General features: G+C 39.8%; 1 protein-coding gene across 4 annotated transcripts in view; it reads left to right on the top strand.

The window, feature by feature from the left end:
- FARP1 (FERM, ARH/RhoGEF and pleckstrin domain protein 1) overlaps window positions 1–21,835 on the top strand; it is a 334,084-nt gene that overhangs the window by 41,868 nt on the left and 270,381 nt on the right. For all 4 annotated transcript variants that reach the window (XM_074962873.1, XM_074962880.1, XM_074962867.1 and 1 more), the window contains exon 2: window positions 14,355–14,549. In XM_074962873.1, the coding sequence (XP_074818974.1) occupies window positions 14,379–14,549 (171 nt within the window). In that variant the 5' untranslated portion in view covers window positions 14,355–14,378. The remainder of the gene's footprint in view (window positions 1–14,354; window positions 14,550–21,835) is intronic.

Below are 21,835 nucleotides of genomic sequence, written 5' to 3' on the forward strand. Positions count from 1 at the left end.
GCCCTCACCTCTGGGTTCTGGACCAGAGACCCTATGTTAGACAGCTAAGGTTTGCTCCGTACAATCCCTTGCCACCTCTCAAGGGCGTGGATTGACCAGTATGACAGGAAAATCCTTTCCACTGCTCTAGCAGTGTTTGCACTAGGCCACTACAGCAGCACAGCTGCAGTAGTGTCTGTAGTGTAATCGAGACCAGCCGTTTACGCCAGCTGTTGCTAATTGGCCCCTTAGTCGCCGTTGGAGGAGTAACTGGTCAATCTGTTAACATTTTCCTGGCTGTCTGTGTGGGGGTCTGTATACCCCAACCCATGAGCACAGATCCTTTTGTCTGTTTTCCCCTGGCCTTGAGCCCTTCTGCCTTGTCCCCTCCAACCTGACCCTGTAGCAGCCCCAGTCCTGTCTCTTCCCTACCCCTTGATTCTCTTCCGTCCCATTCATCTCACTTACTGAGCTCCACTCCTCAAGCTTCTCATCCCAGTCTCCTTTCCCTCTCCATCTAAGTCCCGACAACTCCCAGTCTTTCCCTCTCCTCACACCTAATCCCAGCCTCCTTGTCCTACCTGTCCCAGTTCTCCTCAGGCACCCCAGCTCCTTGTGAGATCTGTCTCCCCTCCTCTCTGTGCCCTCCCCCTGGTTCCTAGTCCCAGTCTTTCCTCTTCAATTGCCAGTCATAATCCCTGCCCCTCCCTTTCCCAGATCCAGTTTCACCAGGCTCATTGTCACAATGTAATCCTTTCCCTCCTTATCCCTCACACTCCTGGTCTTGGCGCTTGTTCCCACAGCATTTGAGTCAGATGGCTTTCTCCTCCATGTGGGCTTGGTGCCAGTAGTAGGATCATTGAGAACTTAGGAGGGGCAAGCTCCCTCCTCTTAGTTTTGATGCTTGTCCAGTAGCAGGTGGGAGCAGCTGTTGCAGGGAAGATCCTTTTCAGATGCCATTGTCCTGGGCTGGAGCCTGCTCCGTAGCTCTATGGGGATGCTGCATGCACGTTTGGGTCAGCACTAGATGCTCCGAGAGGCTTGAGTGAGGATAGACACTTCAGAGAGATTTTAGTTAGCTCTCTAGCTCTTGCACATCTCTGAAAAATCACAGTTCGCACATGTTCAGTAGAGGCTCAAAATTTAGCCAACTTTGGCTTAATTTTCATGGGAGCTGTAGAAAGCACATACTTGACACACAGTCTACCCCCATGCCAAATTTCAAGTCTGCTCTAGAACATGGAGCATTTAAAAAAAAAGATCACCAGAATTTAACATGGACAAAATGTATCTTTCCCTCGCCTTGGTCTTGGAAATGTCAGGACAGTTTTAGCTGAAATTTTCCAGAATGTCAGTGCAGACTCCCAGCCTAACTGGTTAAATTTTGGAAAAGTTACAAGCAACTGAAAGCAGAATCGTATATGGGAAGTGTCTGGCAACCCTAATAATAGGCAGTGCTACCAGCACTACCTATAATATATTTGTCTCTAGCAACAATCTGGAATTTAGATGTGGGAGATGAAGGGAGTTACTGAATCCTTGATGCCTAATGAGAGAAATTTTGAGCAAAGCTACAAAAATATCTTCTGTCATTGAGTGGACTTGGGTAGATTTAGAATATTAATTTTTTCCCCTTCACATTTTGAAATCTTTTGAACTTTCTCACACTGCCTGTATGAGTTTCTCTACAAGTAATAGACACAAAAGTCACAAACTTCTGCTTCAAAGAAGTTAGTTAAGTTGGTTTATTCTTTAATAGGCTTCTAAAGTTATTTAAGAATCAAGAGCCTAGGAATAATTTCAGCATATACTATTCTAAGTATTAATTGTTGTATCAGAAAAACTAACACAGGAATGTTACTTGCCATGGTATTTTACAGTAGCTGCAGTGTATCTTTGATGAAGTATTTTCAATGAGAAACAACTTAAAATCTTTAAGCTATTATTCTGTTCGAAGTCATGCACCATGTTCCAATTGTTGTTTAAACATTTATTGGCAGCTTCTACATATTGATCTCTTCATTCAGTTTTTTTTGTTTTGATAAATCTGATTCCATTGAATTAAAGTGGAAGTGCAAAGCCTGTGTTCAAGTAAAAGCCTTAATAAGTGTGACTTTAGATGCCATTTTAGAAAGACTGATGCCACCCTCATAAGCAAATTAGGGCAATATGGTCTGCATGAAATAACTATAAGGTGGGTGCATAACTGGTTGAAAGACCATTCTCAAGTTTGCTGTCAAACTGGGAAGACTTACCTAGTGGGCTTTTGCAGGGGTCAGTCCTGGGCCCAGTAATAGTCATATTTTTATTAATGACTTGGGTAACGGAATGGAGAGTATGTTTATAGAATTTGCAGATGACACCACCCTGGGAGGGCTTGCAAGCACTTTGGAGGACAGGATTAAAATTCAAATTTACTGTGACAAATTGGAATTGGTCTGAAATCAACAAGATTAAATTCAGTAAAGACAAGTGCAAAGTACTACACGTAAGAAGGAAAAATTAAATGCACAACTACATAATGGGGAATAACTGAAAAGGTGGTGGTACTGATGAAAAGGATATGGGGGTTATAGTAGATCACATATTTAATTTGTGTTAACAATGTGATGCAATTGTGAAAAAGGCAAATATTTTGGGGTGTATTAGTGGGACCACTGTATGTAAGATGGGAGGTAATTGTCAAGCTCTGTTTGGCACTGGCGAGGCCTCAGCTGCTGTACTATGTCCAATTCTGAGCACCACACTTCAGGAGAGATGTGAACAAATTGGAGAGTCCAAAGGAGAGCAACAAAAATGTTACAAGGTTTAGAAAAACTGACCTATGAGGAGAGGTTTAAAAAAAAAAAAAGTTTGGGTATGTTTAGTCTTGAGAAAAGAAGACAGGAGGTGCAGGGAGGGCGGGGAACAGGAATGTGATAGTCTTCAAAAATGTTAATGGCTGTTATAAAGAGGATGGTAATCAATTATTCTCAATAGCTAACGAAGCAAGGCCAAGAAGTAATGGGCTTAATCTTCAGCAAGGTAGATTTAGGTTAGATATTAGGAAAAGCTTCTAACTCATGTCTACACTGCAATGTAAGCCCAGGATTAGTGGGACTTAAGTCATCTGACCTATGTAAGGGAGCCCTGGGCTTGGGCGCCTACATTGTATCTTAACCCTATGTTAAGACTTTTTTAACCTGGGTGTGAACCTAGGGCTCTGGCATGCACTCTTCAGTGCGCAGATCTGAGTCAAAGTAACCCCCCCAGCTCCCCTCCCTCTCAGTAAATGTGGCCTCTCTAGCTCTAGGACTGTGATGCACTGTGGGAAAACTTTATTGCCTGCCCTGTACATTACCAGGAAGCAGCTCACTTTGCAAAAGGCTTGATTGGTTCACTCTTCGTTGCAAACCCAGGAGGTTTGCTGACAGTGTGCTTACAGATCAGTGATCAGAAGAGAATGGGTTAACACTGACTTGAGCTGCTGCCATTTGCAAAGGGGGCATGGCTTCCATTTTCAATAGAGTGGATGGCAGATTGCTGGGATAGAGAGAGCTAAGGAAGTTGTCCCATGGACTTGTAGGATACTTCCAGCTGACTCTTGGGACCTGAGTCAAGCAGAGCTGCATCTACACCAGTGATTCTCAAACTTTTGTACTAGTGACCCCTTTCACATAGCAAGAGTCTGAGTGCAACCCCCCCTTATGAATTGAAAAGACTTTTTAATATATTTAACACCATTATAAATGCTCGAGGCAAAGCGGAATTTGGGGTGGAAGCTGACAGCTCGTGACCCCCCCACATAATAACCTCACGACCCCCTGAGGGATCCTGACCCCCAGTTTGAGAACCCCTGATCTACACTGCAAAACAAAGGGGCTCGGACCCTGGGTCCCAGCTTTACTCGAGCTCAGTGGCCAAGGACCCTGGGGCATTGCAATTGCAGTGGAGGCGCAAGGGGGGTTAGGCTTGCACCCAGGCTCAAGTGCAGGCTTACACTGCAGTGTAGACATACTCTAAGAGTAGTTAAGCACTGGAATGTGCTTCCAAGTGAGGTTGTGGAATTCCCGTCATTGGAGGTTTTTAAGAACAGATTGGACAAACGCTTGTCAGCGATGGCGTAGATATACTTGGCCTTGCCTCAATGAAGGAGACTGGACTTGATGACTTCTGAAAGTCCCTTCTAGTCCTGCATTTCTATGATCTGGTAAGCCACTTTGGCATCTTTGTAATGCTTGCAAAAAAGAGTGAAAGAAGAAAATAGAACAAGAGAAGGTATGGTTATTCTACTGTTCTCTGTAATAGTGTTGATACCACATATTTATCTATGCTTTTACCTTCTTTGTTCTTCAGGGTAAGAGTAATCGCATCTTTAAGTTTAACAGAATCAATAGTGTGCGTATGGAGAGAAGAACCTCCATTTATGGGACTAGTCAAGTCTATGCTGAAAAAGGCCTATGGGTATAGCTATACCAGAGTCCCGCCAAAGCCTCCTAGTGTAAATGCGGCTTCTGCTAGCAGAAATGTGCTTTTTGCCAGTCTACTATCTTCTACCAGTTCCCAGAACTGTACTGTCAAATAAGCTGTACTTTTTACTGATGTAAAGCCTCTAAGCTATGGCTTTTGCTGCCATAAATGTTAAAAAATATCATGCCTCAATTGACATTATTACACTGGCAAAGGTTTCTTGTGTAGACTGGTCTTAGATGGGCTGTAGAGTGCTTATAATTTCCTCAGGTATAAAATGAGGAAAGATCTGTTTACAGCAATATATCAGTATCCCAGCCTCAAATTTTCCCTAGTAGCTATTCACAGAATTATAAAATAGGCACAAACCATTAAATTTCTGGATAAATTGTTGAGTCAAGTCTTAAAAGGAAACACATCCTCCTTCAGCTTGCATGCTATCTTTTCATGTATTTTAAATTGTTGTACTGTTCTCTGTGCTTCAGTGGGGGGGGGGGTGTTTATAGACTAAAATTATTTGGATTGCACAAAAGGCAGGAAACTAAAAATAAACTATTCCGCAAGTAACTGTGGATTGAACCTCTTGCACAATATAACATTTTGTGTTAATGTATATGGTTTTTAATTTCAAGGTCTTTAAAAATATGTAGAGTATGAAATGGGACCAAGTTGTAGTTTTCACAGCAGCTGTGACTTTGAATTTCTTGACTCCTGAGCATTTAAAATCGTAAGCTAATGCAGGATTAAAGGTTAGGGTTAAAATTTTTAAAAGCACCTAAATGACTTAAGTGCCTGTATTCTATTTTCAAAAGGTATTTAGGAGCATAAGTCCCATTGACTTTCAATGAGACAGGTGACTTAGGAACCTAAGTGCTTTTGAAAATTTTACTCTAGGTTTTTTACACTTAATATCTGGATATTTTGGAAAAAAGAGAGATCAAAATAAAGGCATACATGTTTATGAATTTTATTGAATGTGTACTTTCGGATTCAGATAATTACATTTCATGACATCTTGATATACTGGTGTATTTGTGATGCAAAGTGTCTTAAGCTGTTTTCTAAACAGTTATAACTTGGTGATATGTAAAGCAAATTTCTTCAGACAGGGTCAGACAAATCCTTGTTGAGTACTAATGTCAGGTTTGAGGTTTGTTATCTGAGCGTACACAAGGCTTCTAGAAAATGTCTTAATGAAAATTCTTCCTTAAACACTCAATTCTGTTTTGACAGTTTTATTAAACTTTAAAGTCCCCTGTTTTTACATGTAGGGTCTTCAATATATAATGGAAGTTCTTTCTTGGCCAAAAATATAGCTTTGTATTCTACTATTAAAATATATACTATGTAAATAAAATAATTTTGTGGGAATCTAGTCACAAGCTTTGGGTCAGGGTCTCTGTGCATTATTATCATGACCTAGACTGACTTCACATTTTTGGTAGGCTTCAGTGATGCTGGCTGACCAGATGCCAGCTCATGCCAAGGCCCCAGGCCTCACTGAACACTGACAAATGCATAGCTGAAAACCAGTCTGGCTCACCTGTGTGTTAGTTTAATTAAGATAGATATTGGAGTTATGAGAATGTATGTGGTGTTTAGACATTATGGAATGTTTGTAGGATGCTGCATGTATTAATCCTATGTATGATATCTGTGTCCTGTGTTATAAAGTAATGTTTATATGTTTGCTCTGAAAAGAATCCTCAAAGTAATGAGAGAAAGCCCTGCAACAGACAGCAGAAAAGAAAAAAAACAAAACAAACTTTTGTTCCTAACCAGTTCTGTGAACAAGGCAGTCCACACAGTTTCTGTACCCAGCCAAACTGAAGGCACTGTATAAACACAGTAGTTTTAATTATTCTTGGAAGGAAAGTTGGTCTCATCTACTGGATACAATGAAGGTTTACTTGCTCTAATTGCTCAGTCTTAACTCTCCCAATGACTGTTCAGGGCTCATTAGCTTCTGTTTTCCTTTACAGAATGTGGACACTTCACAGCAGAGACGAGCTCTAGTCCATATATTCTGCGTCCCTATCACATTTTAGCACAGGGGACGGACTACATGATAAAAATACTTATTTCGATTATATAGATTAGAATTTGACTGAAATATTGGCCTAGACACTCTACACTGAACATAGACCATACACTATTCAATTATGTACACCTTTGTAATCTTCTTGTTTATACACGTCAATAGGCAAGGTACCTGTATTAAGTTTAAAATGCCTTCCTCCCACTCCATCTCCCTTACTCAAATAGAGCAAGTTCTTACAGTACAGTTCACAAAATTTCTATATTGTTGTAGGAGAGGAAAGCTTTTATTTTACTGTGATGTGTACTGGCTGCTTCTTTAATCCCTTTGGGTTTATGTTTCAACAGCCAATCTGAAAACTGGGTTTTAGGGCAAGTTCCAACTTACTGATATCTACATTTTGTTTCCTTGAGATGTATTATGTTCTTACAGCGCTAATACTCATGCCTCTTTACTCATAATAGGTGCAAAAATGAAAGTTTAACAATGCACTGCAGCTGACAACATAGAATTTAAAAAAACAAAGATGCCTCAAGAATAAAAACAGGAGTTTCTTGTGAAACACACAAGAACACACACGCGCACACGCACACAGTGTTCTGCAGTAATGGTTAAATACACTGTAGTATCACTATTGGAAGTTGTAGTGGTTTGGGACGATTACTTTGGAATGCTTGTAGCATTTTTTTAAAATAAGGGTACAACTGCATCATAGGGGTTATAACCACATCATACCATTGCAAAAATTATAGAAGATTTATATTACTGCTGAAGTGCTATAGATGATCATAAAAAGAACTTAAAGCTTCTAGTCTCATTTTTTCAGTCACAGCCCAAGCTAATGATCAACTAGGTGACCAACACTACCCTTGGTTTGTCATGTGAAAAGCGTGAGTGAAAGTGGGTAAAATCTCAAAGAAGCTTTTCAGTTCAATATTAATATGGATCTCTTTTGATGCAATTAGAAGTTCTTTCCAAAACTCCTGTGTGCTCTTTCATGCAGTCACTCTGCATAAATAAAGCTGTTGCACCAGCTGGAATGTTCTATGCTCATTCACCCATACAACTCCTTATGTGGAGCCAAGTTATAGAGGGGAGGAAAGAAAAGAAACGAAACCTGGAAGGAAATCAGATTAAGCAGAATTCTGAAAGTATCTGGAAATGAGAAATGTCTACATTTTTGGTACTTTGGGCTGGGTATGACTTTCCATGAGATAAAAACACGCCAAAAGCATACATAAGAATATGCTACAATTATTTACTACTGCTATACAGCAGTTGGGGAAAAACTCTGAAATAGTCCCGTTCTTAAGAAATAAGTAGCTGGGTTGAATACTGGTACACAATGTCTCAGGCGAGAATATGTGGCTTGTAGTCATTATTAATAAAAAAAATCACAGAACTACAAAATAGAGGCTGATTCTGTGTGTATATGACACGCTGCAGAAAAGAATGGGCTCCCAATCTCGGCTGGGGGTTCACAGAATCGTAGACTGTCAGCCCCTCATGTTTAGTTTGCAGGTGCAAGCCTGTGATGTAACTTCTGCTTCGAGGACAGGGATGGGCAAACTTTTTGGCCCGAGGGCCACATTGGGGTTGTGAAACGGTATGGAGGGCCAGGTAGGGAAGGCTGTGCCTCCCCAAACAACCTGGCCCCCACCCCCTATTCACCCCCTCCCACTTCCTGCCCCCTAACCGCCCCCCCCCCAGGACTCCCAAGCCTATCCAACCCCCTCCCCCTTCCCCCCCCCGCTCCCTGTCCCCTGGCCGACCGGACCCCCATCGCTCTCTGCCCCCCTGGGACCTCACCCCCTATCCAACCCCCCCGTCCCCTGACTGCCCCCCGGGGCCTCCTGCCCCTTATCCAGCCCCCCCACCCCTTACCCTTACCATGCCGCTCAGAGCGGCAGGACAGGCTTATTTTGAAAGCCTGGGAGTGGGCGGGCGCAAGGTGCGCTGACCATGCGGCGCCATTGCTGCTGGGGGCGCGGACAGTGGGGGAGGGGCCGGGGATGAGCCTCCCCGGCCGGGAGCTCAGACGCCAGCAGGACAGTCCTGCAGATGTGGCCCGCGGGCCGTAGTTTGCCCACCCCTGTTCTAGGACCACGAAGTTTAACTTTCAAATTCAGTCATTAATTTACACACTACCTATTGAAGCCATGCATTTGTTGAAAAAAGCACCAACAAATCCGAAACTCTATTCACAGACCTGGTTAACTTATTTATATATTTGGAAAATATCTAGAACACAGAAGATCACCCTTGTCTGATGTTTTTGCTCGTTTGGGGATGGGCAGGTGTGTGGGGGGGAGTCCAAAACAAAAGGCTTTAAAAACAACAAATGGCCTCTATCAACAGCAGGTAACATGGAAAGCTCTAGGTCAAGTAAATTGAACATAACATGGCAAAAAAAATATGCTAAGGAATATGAATAACACAGACAAGTTCTTCTGAATTCAGGGAAAGTCAAATAACCTTGGAATCAAATGTTTTGTGTAGCTTACAGAAAGCACAAGAAGCTTTCTGATAAGGGCAAACCTCTCGTTATTGTGTTTGAGGATGTTAATTAATCTCCTCTACGTGTACATGACCGCTGTGCTGCTCGTGTGAAATTCACAGAAGCAAAAATGTGTCCCTGTGTCTGCAAGACACTCCCAGTCGTAGATTGCTCTGAAAAACATACCATGAGGGGATCAAAAAAATCTGCCAGTTTAACACCAGTCACACAATCTTAACATAATTTTAGTTTTAGAGAATTTGAAATACCTTGCAACTTACAGACCAAAATATTAATACTCATGGAGTGCAACACTCGGCAAGTGTCTCAAACACATGCAAAAATCTGTTTTATTATTGCACTTGTTGATGGATTCACTGGCAGGCACATAGCTGAGCAAGAGATAGCAGGCTTTAGATTTGTGTAGGATGGGAATCCTTGTACTCTGTGCTAACGTACAGTAGGAGACTTGGAATCTGGGATAGCTTGTGGTAAATTGTAAACGGCTTTAAGACTTGTGGTAATGAAGACAACAGAGCTCAAATTAAAACTGTTTGGCCTCAATTTAGATGTAGTGGTGAATTTAGGATAATAGAATGGTATACAAGGTAAGTATAGACAAGATATTTTGTGCTTGTTGTTCTGGACCACAAAATAGACTATTGCCATAATGAATAGCTTGAGTGTATTTTGAAAGACAAATTTGACTTTGAGATGACTGTGATCTATTTTGGCACTGTGCACTGGATTGCTAATCAAGGCAGAGCATTAAAGATAATGATAAAAAGTTATCATTTGAGTATCATCCATTTGAAATGTTGCAAAAATTGTGTCAAGGTATAAGGTAACACAGTTGTATTCTGAAGGAGATCAAGGCAGGGTGATTGGGTGAATTCTTTCACCATGGCTGACCTCTGTCTCTTCTTCAAGGAAAGGATCTCTGAAGCTTTGTAAAAGCTAGAATTTGTGGTTCTGGAAATTGCAGCAGTATGAGACTATCTTGGCCTTTATGTCTGAAAAATTATCCTTTGGGGTGACAAATTTGAAGGGGTAAATGTTTCTGGGTCTTTAGAGACAAAGCTATGGAAAAACTAGGTTTATGTGCTTGAAGCTGTTGCTGTTAAGGGCTTGTTACTCCAGAATCTATATGATTTGGGTTGTGATCTGTCAGAATAGAGTGGCATTTGATTTTATACTAAAGCAGGGAAATAAAGGATAAGACCAAGTGAAAACCAGACCCACTAAAAACAACTTAAAATGACATCCTGGCTCAGTAATCCAAAACAGAATAAACGGAACACTTAGAAATGTGGTTGGCAATAGAAGCATCAACAATATTTCATTGAGAGAATGAGAACAGAGCCTGCAAATTGGGATAACCATGTTTTCTTGTCAGACAACCAAATTTGAAACGTTGGGTGACAAAGGATCACACCCATCCCCTTCAAAATATTTCTCCATTAAAAGAATCCTCTTAACTTTCAGTTTCTAAATGTTTTGGTAAATCTTATGCTTTTCCCACATTTCTCTTTTAAAAATGCGGTCATGTACTTCATTGCTTTCCACAGTCCTGTCCACCAACCTAATGAAAATCTGCTGGATTTCTGTCAGTGTTGAAATGCAAATTTTTTGTTTTGGAACCTTTTTGTAGTTATAAGCACACATGAGGAGAATTTTTGAATAACACATAATATGGTGCATGTACATTTATTAGTGACCTAGATGTTGATGGTTTGAAGTAGCTCTTTAATTTTTTTTCTGTTTGCCTTTGTTATGATAAAAATTAGGAAACTGACCCTCTTTCATAGGAGCTTCTGAAAATGCTCAATTTCTTGATAAGGAACAGTGAAAGACCAGCAGAATCGTGGAACTATTTAAAAAAAACAAACAAACAACAACAACAAAACTTTAAAACAGAACAGCTGGTCTGCTGTAGACTTCCCTTCACAACCCCTTCTTTCCGAATGCTTTTATTTTTTATTTTAAAAAATGTAAATTCCTCGTCTGGGTATTTTTAGTCTGGATTGTCCTACCTGATGAGTGGTGACTCCAACTCAAGAGATGAATTTTGATTACTTGTATTTTCTCTAGTTTTCACTTCCCAGACAACATAGCTGATTTAGTCACTTCACTTGGCATGGCTTGAACATTTGCCACTCACTACACTGACTTTTAACCATATGCATTATGTCTGAATTACATCATGGGCTCTTTCATCACTGCTATGCCTATAATCTCCAGTTACACATAAATCTACTATTGCACTTTGTCCTTGAGCAAGCATATTTTGTGTGTGTGTGTGTGTTTGGTTTATTAAAATAAATCAGCACAATACTTTTTAGAAATTTCACTTTCTAAGCACAAATAGGTTTAATATCACTTGAGTATGAAAGCAAACCATTAACCAATAAATAATGTACAACACTTATATTCAGAAAAGGTATCTTTCTTTATTTCAAATGGATAATCTGATTTCTTACTGTTGCAGAAATCTTTCATTCTTCTTGTTACTCCTAGTTATACCTTTTTTGCTACTCTAAACAGTTCACTATCTTCTTTAATGCTTACACCATTTCTTTTCTTTTCACCTTTCTTTGTATATCTTTTCTTTGCAAATTTAAACTGGTTTTGTATCTGTCTAAACCACTATAAATTCACATGATTAAGCATGGTTTTTAACATCTTTTTGTTCTTAATGTGTGGATGGAAACAAACCGAGGCCCTGGTCCCGCGAACACTTAATCATGCACTTAATTTAAAGTTAAGCGGGTGGGGAGGTGTGTTCAGGAATAAGGTGACAGTTTGTAACTGGGATAAAATGCATGATTACTAACGTACCTAACTTCACCTGTCACTACTGTTATCTTGTCCCCTCCTTTCCCTCAATTTGTTTAGTATTTACTGCTCTTACTAGCCAAATTCTAGACTGTGAGCTCTCTCTGAGGCAGGGACTGTTTTTGTTGTGTTTGTACAGCACCTACCATAATGGGGCCCTAATCCCAATTAGTAGTACCCAAGGACCCTGAAGTAGAAATAAGTATTTAATGCTTTAGCTCTAGGCTTCAGCAACATTAAATAACCAGGCAGAAACACTTAGTTTCATAGTGTAGACAGTCCATTTGTTTTCCCCCTTGTCCTTTATAGGATAATAGCTCTCTAATCTAGGAATTTATATTGTACTTATTGCTGTGGTGTCAGAGTACCTGTTGTTGAGCAGATTCTCCTGGAGCTATGTTGGCTGCTGTTTTTTACTTTTATTTTCTCCCCGGAATAATTGTTTTTTCCATAAGAACTGTAGTCCTGTTATCTTCATTATGGTGTGTGTGTGTGGGTAAAGGATTTAAAATCTACCCTGGTAATAATGGAAGCATCACTTGGGTAGCTTGTACCTTCTATATTTTGCTGTAATGTTGCATTTCCTGTCTCATGGAGACACTTTCAGATCCTCTATTTTTGAGGAACGCTCCTGATTCATAAATAAATTTGAAATGATTTGGCTCATGTTAACATTTGGCTTGCACTTGATTAAATTATATATTAACATCATCTCTGTACTGACACTTAGCATGGTCTGTCCCTTCTGTGTTCCATTGCACAAGTTCTCAACTTGTTGTACAGACAAAACTGTATATTCCCATAGGGACATCTTCATAGAATCATAGACGATTAGGGTTGGAAGAGACCTCAGGAGGTCATCTAGTCCAATCCCTTGCTCAAAGCAGGACCAACGCCAACTAAATCATCCCAGGATCTTTAGGTGTGCTGTCTGAAGTTTTTTTTTGCTTATATGCCCCTCAGTTGTACCTGTTCAATTGTAAGGGTGGAATTGTGTTCTCCCATAACCCGCTCTTGCGCTGTCCTCCCACCCAGCTTACTCGCCACATTTGCAAGTTGGCACTGCAGTGTCTAATAATGGTATTTTGAAGTTGGATCCCCAGGCCACCTTGTGCATATGAAAATATAAGTGTGGACAGTTTATTTGGGAAGAGGAAAATCTCCTCTTCACTGCAAATTAAGTGTTTTTAAGTACTTGGAAAAGTGATGTGGCATAAAACAAGTATTCTGCATGAGCAGAACTGTTTTCACTCCACTCATCTGTTCTTACAGAGGTGATGGTATTTTATTTTGATATTCCAATTTCTTTTCAATATTTTGTGGCACTGATAATATGTTGTGCTAATATATCATTTGTAGTTCCTTTCTGATATTTTTTCCATAAGTTCCCCAGCATTTTGACCCCAAGTAAAAATCTGGAGAATGATCGGCTCTATTGCTGCTGCATGTTTGTTCAGCTGTAAAGTTACATTTCCATTCTTCCTGTTTGTGACATGCTTGTTAGTGGTCATTGATCAGCATGTAAAAGGCATGAGGAATGGAAATGCAATTACCAAGCTAGACAAATAGACAGTAGCAGCAGGCTCCATCAGAAACCCAGTTTGATGTCACAAGACAAAGGAAAAGAGTGAAATAAAATTCTAGAATGATGTGAGGTTTGCCAAATAAAATGAATGACCCTTGAATTAAATAAGAAAATTCAAAGTCATGCAAGGTAATGAAAAATCATGCTGTCCCAGATCATCGCAGCTCTTGTCCTTGTAGAATAGGACAGTTTGTATGCTAGAAGTGTGCTGTTGTAGAGTAGTGTGGCAGTTGAATGGAAACTCAAATAGCAAGTCTCTTAACATCTAGTTCACTGGGGTTGACCTGCCTTAAATGCAAACAAGAAATTGTAATTTCTGTGGGGGATTATGTGAGCAAGAAGGTACTGGCAACGTGTGTCTTTAAAGTAATGTGGCAAGGTCCTCTCCTTGGTCTTCACTCCTATTCCCAGGATCCTATGAAAGATCAAAACTGACGCTTGCTTGGCTATGCCGTGGTGATTTTGCTTTTTCAGATCCGTTGCTACTGTTCTAATGCTACAGCAATCTGATTCCCACAGTTCTTGACCACCTTACCCTGGGACAGCACCAACATCCAAATCTTAGACCAGCTGTTGCTGTCGACAGTCTGGCTCATAAGAACATAGAAATTGCTATAATTGTTTGAAGCTTTGCTTTTTGTCTCTCTCTCTCATATATCCTGCTTCCAGAGTGGGCCTCTAGAAGAGGGTGAAAGTTGTACCTTGTGCAATGCTGTAATATGGGGTATATGGGATACATTCCTAAAAGTCGTCTTGACCCCTGCAGGTGATTAGCTTATATCCTAAAGCATGAGGTTTGAGTATTTTTGTTCCCCTTTGTATCACTGATTTAGCTTGTAGAGCGTTACATCAAATGTTAATTGTTTTGCAATTCTCCAGTGTAAATGTATGTACTCTAATGCCTTTGATCAGCTATCTTTAGTACTGAGTTTTCTGTTTTTCTGTTTTCTTTATCCTTCTTCCTCTATCAGACTTAAGAAACTGTTTTTTGAAACATGGGTGAAACAGAGCAGAGACCAACAGCTGGATCCCGGTTAGGAGCTCAGGAAAATGCTGGGATCAGTACGTTGGAACATGGACAGAAACTACCTATGACACCTCCAGGAAAACTTATCTCCATCAAAATCCAGATGCTGGATGATACCCAGGAAGTTTTTGATGTTCCGGTAAGAGTTTGAAAATGAAATGATCATTCAGTGATTTTTAAAAGTATTTTGTGAATTGAATCTCCAAATACTGACTCTGTGGTTCATTGATGGCTAATTGGTTCATGTTGAATTGAAACAATTGTTCCTATACCACCATTATTTGTATGGCTGTACAGTAGAGTAGCATTAAACAATGTAGCAGATGGCTATCCTTACTCTCATAGTTATATCTGTTTGAATAGCTTCAAACAGTTCAAAGCAGTCATATTTTAAAATGTTGTGACAGTGGTTTCTTCCACATTCTAAGCTTCTGGTATTTTTCATAAGTGCTGGGTGATAGTGCTGTGTATCTTGCTCTTTGTTCACCTAAACTATAGATCTCTAATGATGATGTTTTATTTCCTATATTCTAGCAGTGGTGACTGCTACAAGTATCAGATTTTTCATGAATTAAATTGCTACTAAAAATAACAATGTAAAAGAAATCTTTTATTGCATTCACATGCAAGGAAAAGGATTTCTCTGGGCATAACTGAAGTTTCCTTTCCATGCATTAATTTTTGTAATTTATCTAAGTTGTATTTGCTAAATGAGGAAATACAACTGGGTGGGTGGGTGGGTGTGTGAGAGAGAGAGAGAGAAGTGTTCCTAGTTTTGTTTTGAAGACCAACCATCCTTTACATGTGACTCGGAATGACCCAAAAAAAAATTAACGTAACTCTGTGATCAGTGATATTTAACAGGCCATTGAAGATTTGTGTGCTTATAGCATTTAACAGTGAAATATCTTAAATATTATTTTTGTGGTTAACGAAGCATACCAGAATGTATGTATTTTTTCAGAGGTACCATAGTTCAGTGAGTATGATGCAGGAAACTTGGGTTCTGTTCTCAACATTCAAAAACCAGTCGGGGAACACTTCAACCTCCCTGTTCACTCAATTTCAGACCTAAAAGTCACAATTCTCCAACAAAAAAACTTCAAAAACAGACTCCAACAAGAAACTGCCGAATTGGAATTAATTTGCAAACTGGACACCATTAAATTAGGCTTGAATAAAGACTGGGAGTGGATAGATCATTACACAAAGTAAAATACTATTTCCCCATGCTAATTCTCCCCACCCCCACTACTGTTACTCTCACCTTCTTGTCAACTGTTTGAAATGGGCCATCCTGATTATCACTACAAAAGGTTTTTTTCCCCCTGCTGATAGTAGCCCACCTTAATTGATTAGTCTTGTTACAGTTGGTATGGCAACATCCATTTTTTCATGTTCTCTGTGTGTGTATATATCTTCCTACTGTATTTTCCACTGCATGCATCCAGTGAAGTGGATTTTAGCCCACGAAAGCTTATGCCCAAATACATTTGTTAGTCTCTAGGTGCCACAAGTACTCCTAGGATTTTTTGCTGATGCAGACTAACACGGCTACCACTCTGAAACCTGAGATGCTATGTGGCCTTGCGCAACTTCCCTAACTTCTCTGGCTCAATTTCCTATGTATAAAATTGTAATCTATTAATTTAATGAAACATACTGAGATTTCCCTATGAAAAGTGCTATGATATAGTTGTCCCTGATTTAGAGATGTGGGAAATTTGACCAGGAAAGTTGCATGACTCACCCAAAGAGAGAGAGAGAGACTGTTGAAAACCACCTACCTTTTTTAGCTTTTGGTGTTTTTGTTCTATTTTAGCTGGTTGCTAAATTATTTTTTTGAAGTATTTTAGTTTCAGTTCTTCCTAATTTTGGAATGCTCTCTGACATTAGTATTTATGAACTGATCTGCTAAATAAAGTAAATTACTAATCTTAGGAAATGTGCTGTGTCTAACTCATTATATTGATGATATTCCCTGTGTACAGTTTAGAATGTTTATAAAAATCTGACAAGTGCTATATAGTAAATATTTTTCAAGTCCCCATCCCAGTCCAAAGGAGATATAGTTTGAAATCCTAGGAGCTAGTTAAATGTATGCTTTTCCCCATTAAGTATAGTGCAAGCTTCACCATCATTCTAGAAATTCATTCTTCTTCTGACTGACAGCATCTCTGACATACAGAACAAAGACATGGGTTGTGAGAAATCATATCCCATATTTGTGTTGCACATAAGCATTCGTTAAGAATTATCCTGAGATCAAACTCCTCTCAGAAGACGTTTCAGAGTTGAATGTGGGTAACAGCCTAATGCAAAAAGCTATTACAACTCTAGCTTTCCCTCCAGCGATTTTAGAAAACAGTATTTTTCCAACTGCTGTATCAGAAGACATGCAGTTAGGAAGCATGACCTGTCTGTGCTCTTTACCCTTCACTGACATTTGGAAGAGCTAGGTCCATGCAACTTTCTGTGCAGATTGCTTCAAAACAGGTGTATTTTGAGGCTTTGGTCTTGCAACTACATCCACTCAGGCAGACCCCTGCACTTGCATGGAGCCTTATTGGCATGCTTGCACAGGGCAGCTAGTGGGATTTGAGATTTTGCAGGCCTTTATTTGTAAGGTCTTTGGAGGAGGTGGCAAAGGTGGTGGTTTTTTTGTTTTTGCCTTTAAAAGAATTTATATACAATTATAGTGCTGTATAATCAACCACAACTCCTCTCTAAACAGTGCTTTCATTCTCCTCCCGTGCTTCAAGAACACATTAATTTTTCAGTCCCATCTACATACATGCCAAATCCTTTTTACTATTTCAGATGGATTTTAGACTCCACCCTACATCATTTATAATATTTACAATACATTTTAACTTAGTAAACAACATTCATTATATGTTTCCTTTCATGATGATAAAAATCTTAATACCTCTCTAGTTTGGGATGTTTGCTCCTGCTGGGAAACCCATTTTCCCATTAAAATTAAAAAGCTTCCCAATTTAACCAAAATGATGCAATATGCATTTAAAAGGAAAGTAACTAACAGCATTTTATACTTTTTATAAGCATGGAAGCACAGAAAAAGAATGGAGTATATGTACACTTCTGTACATACACACACACACACAGCTTGAAATCCACCGCACTTGCTCTTTAGTGTCAAGTGGGAGAGCCCTCTTGTGAGTGAGAAAGGCCTAAGCCACTAACTTCTACAAAATTTAAGCTTTCATTTTAAAGAGAATTAGGTTCTAGCCCTTGTGGTTTGGAGGATATCCTTCCAAACTGAACTGAGCATAAATTGATGCAATGTTGAATTCCGGAATCAGAAGATGACAGTTCCAGCAATGGTGGTGTTCATAGCATTGCCAAGCAACAATAGCAGCAGCAGACTATCAAGATTTTGATCAGTTTCAGTGCTGCTATTCAGAATCATATGGGAAATTGTGAAACTGTCAAGAGTCATGTCCATTTGATGCTGCTGCTATGGAAAGCTGAGGAGCAACAGAGCAGAGCTTGGAGTTATTCATTGGGAGGCTGTGAAAGGAGTAGAATAACTGAGATCTTTTCCTGCTTTTGCAAGGAGGATCTGTGTTCAGGATTCACCCCAGGGCTGAAAAAGTTCCCAATCCACATGTCTCTCCTGAGAGAGACCTCAAGCAAAACAGGGAAACATAAGACATTACTGATGTTTTATGGTAAAAAAAATAAAAACAAACATGCAGAATTCCTACCTTCCCCCAATTAATGCACACACCCCTTCAACCTCTCTGACTTCCTCTATATACCATAAAAAAGCAAAAAGAATGCAACCTTTATGCCCTTCCCCACACCTCTCTTCAAGCAAATGCTTAAGAAGCAAAATAGTTTAAAGGAAAAACATTAGAGACTCTTGTTCTTTTAAGGTAAAGGTTAATTTTTCGTCCCTGTGATAGCAGCTGTAGAATCTATACCAGGCAACTTTAGGCACACAGCCCAACAGGGTAATCTGCTAGTGGGCCACGAGATATTTTGTTTACATTGACCGTCTGCAGGCCTGGCCCCCCGCAGCTCCCAGTGGCTGCGGTTCGTCGATCCTAGCCAATGGGAGCTGTGGGAAGCAGCACAGGCCACAGGGACGTGCTGGCCACTGCTTCCCAGAGCTCCCATTGGCCGGGAACGGTGAACTGTGGCCACTGGGAGCTGCGGGGAGGGGGGGGGGGGCGTGCCTGCGGATGGTCAATGTAAACAAAATGTCTTGTGGCCTGCCAGCGGATTACCCTGATAAGCCGCGTGCTGAAATTTGCCGACCCCTGATCTATACTATTCCTAGCTCTGATTCAAAGTGTTGGTTTCTGACAGGTATAAATATTTTGTTTTTTGTTTTTTAAATGAAAACCCAGGAGAAAAAAGAGCAAATAGTTTACATAGTGGATAGGGATGGGAGGAAGCAGCAGACATGATATATCTGGACATTAGTAAGACTTTTGACATAGTTGCATGTGACATTCTCGTAAGCAAACTAAGGAAATGTGGTCTAGATCAGGTGGGTGCCCAAGTGGTTGAAAAACTGTACTCGGAGTAGTTATTAATGGTTTGCTGTCTAACTGGGAGGATGTATATAGTGGGGTCCCACATGGTTCTGTCCCTGGTCCAGTACTATTCAACATTTTTTATTAATGACTTAGATAATGGAATAGAGAATATGCTCATAACATTTGTAGATGATACCAAACTGGGAGGGTTTGCGCTTTGGAAGACAGAATAATAAATCAAAATGACCTTGACAAATTGGAGAATTATTCTGATATCAAAAAGATGAAATTCAGCAAAGACAGGTGCAAAGTACTACACTTAAGAAGGAAAAATCAAATGCATAACTACAAAATGGGGAATAACTGCCTAGCAGTAGTACGGCAGAAGAAGATTGGGAATTATGGTGGATGACATTAAATATAAGACAACATGATGCAGTTGCGAAAATGGCTAATATCATTTAACAGGAGGGTCGTATGTAAGACAGATGAAGTAATTGTCCTGTTCTGCTTGGCACTGATGAGGCATCAACTGGAGTACTGTGTCCAGTTTTGGATGCCACACTTTAAGACAGATATGGACAAACTGAAGAGAGTCCAGAGAAGAGCAACAAAAATGATTGTGGGTTTTTTTTTTTTTTTTTAAAGAAAACCTGACCTATGAAGAGGAAATGTTGTTTAAAAATAAATAAAAACGGGGCATGTTTAGTCTTGAGAGAAAAAAGGACTGAGGGAGGATCTGATACATCCTCATATATGTTAAGGGCTGCTGTTAAAGAGGATGGGGATCAATTGTTCTCCATGTCCATTGAAGGTAGAAGAAGAGGTAATCAGGTTAATCTGTAGCAAGGAAGATTTAGGTTAGATATTAACTATCCTTAAAGTTAGAAAGTTTTTCTTAAGTACTGGTGTAAGTTGCTAATGGCGGTTGTAGAATCTCCATCATTAGAGGGTTTTAAAAACCATTTAGAAAAACACCTGCCAGGGATGGTGTTAAGTATACTTGGTCCTGCACAGGAGGATGAACTAGGTCCCTCGCAGCCATATGCTTCTACAATTCTATATACAGTAGAACCTTATTGTTATGAACACCAGAGTTACGAACTGACCGGTCAACCACACCCCTCATTTGGAACTGAAAGTACGCAGTCAGGCACCATTAGATACAAAAACAAAAAGAGCAAATACAGTACAGTACTGTATTAAATGTAAACTACTAAAAAATAAAGGGAAAGTTTTGTGTTTTTTTTTAAATTGACAAGGTAAGGAAACTGTTGCTTGTTTCATTTAAATTAAGATGGTTAAAATCAGCATTTTTCTTCTGCATAGTAAAGTTTCAAAGTTGTATTAGGTCAATGTTGAGTTATAAACTTTTGAAATAACAGCTATAATGTTTTGTTCAGAGTTATGAACATTTCAGATTTACAAACGACCTCCATTCTTCAGGTGTTCGTAACTTCTGTAGATGCAAATTGCATCTTTGACAAAAGCAAATGCAAATGTATGAAATGGGTTAATATTTGAGATTAAAAAAAAAAGCTGTTCAGAATTCTGAAAAAAACCTTAAATTTTTGAAAATAAAATATAAAGGAGATGTGCAGAAGAATACCTTGCAATCTAATTGCTGTTAACAGTCAATATTTCATTCCAGATAGTTTGAGGGAGTGGTATTTGCTTTCTAAAAATCTCAATAAAACTTGCACAGATAAGGGTGGATCATTAATATGAAGCCAACTTGAGTTACTACTGCAGTTAGCTGGCATGGTGGTTTACTTGCAAACACATTTCTGGAAAAAATAGGCACAGTTTCTTTCCAAACAATTTATTGAAACGTTACTGTGACGATCTTCCAACAGGTTTTAAAAGGATTTTGGTAGCTTTCTTCTTGTATATTAGGTTGAAGTAAATCCAAATACCTAGATTAAAAACATTGGCAACTGACTTTTTCAGAACAATTTCTATTTGTTTTTATTTGGGGAAAATACAGATTAACAGATTAAAGACATTCTCCTCCACACTTGGCACTCGTTTATGATACAAAGCATCTGGGAATCTAGTGGGCATTTGTTATAGTTCAGTTTGCTGATGCTATATTTCTGCACCTTCTTAAAAAAAAATCAAACTGTTGGCACAGAAGTGCTAATTTCAGGGAGAGTTGAGGGTGCTCATCACCTCTGAAAATCAGGCCACGAGTTTTCAGTTAATGATTCTCTCCGTTTGTTCACTGCTAGCAGCTGTTAGTCACGAGTTTGCTCTATCGACAGATTGTGTGTGAGCATTACAATAGAATGTGGGCATTTGGGTAATATTTATATGATGCCTGCGTGTACCTCAGTTTCCCCTCTGGGCTTTGCATAGCTATGCGCTAAGTATAAAGGGAAGAGATGAGCAGCCTGTTTGGAAACCAGTTATTAAAGTCTACACGTGTGCATGGAGGATTCAAAGAGACAATGGAAACCCCAGACGGCTCAGACATTCACACACTGTGACTGACCGCCAAGAGGAAGGAGGCTTTCCCCAACCTCTCTGCAGGGAAGAAGACCAAAAACCCAAGTAGGAGAACAAAGTGAACAGATGTCAAGTGTCTGTGTTAAGAGCTGAGCTCACAGAGACCTAGCACACAAACACCTGGAACCAGGGACTCAGAGAGAGGAGGCCAAGATGGCTTCTAAGGAAGCATGCCTCAAGGGAGGTCTGGCTTGCCATTGGCCAATCTAAACTCGATCTCAACCTTTGCCTCTGTCTGCTTACCTAACGATGTTCTCAATCTGTATGCCAGGTGGCAATAAATTGTTACCTTGTCTGAAAAGGCTGCCTAGTGCCATTTCAGATTCTCACAGAGATATTGCGTCCTGAAGGAGTACAGGACAAATCTCCCGCAGGAGTCTGGCTTGGCTGGATTTGCTGCAGGGAG

This window comes from Natator depressus, chromosome 1, assembly GCF_965152275.1.
Source record: "Natator depressus isolate rNatDep1 chromosome 1, rNatDep2.hap1, whole genome shotgun sequence".
NCBI lineage: Eukaryota > Metazoa > Chordata > Testudines > Cheloniidae > Natator > Natator depressus.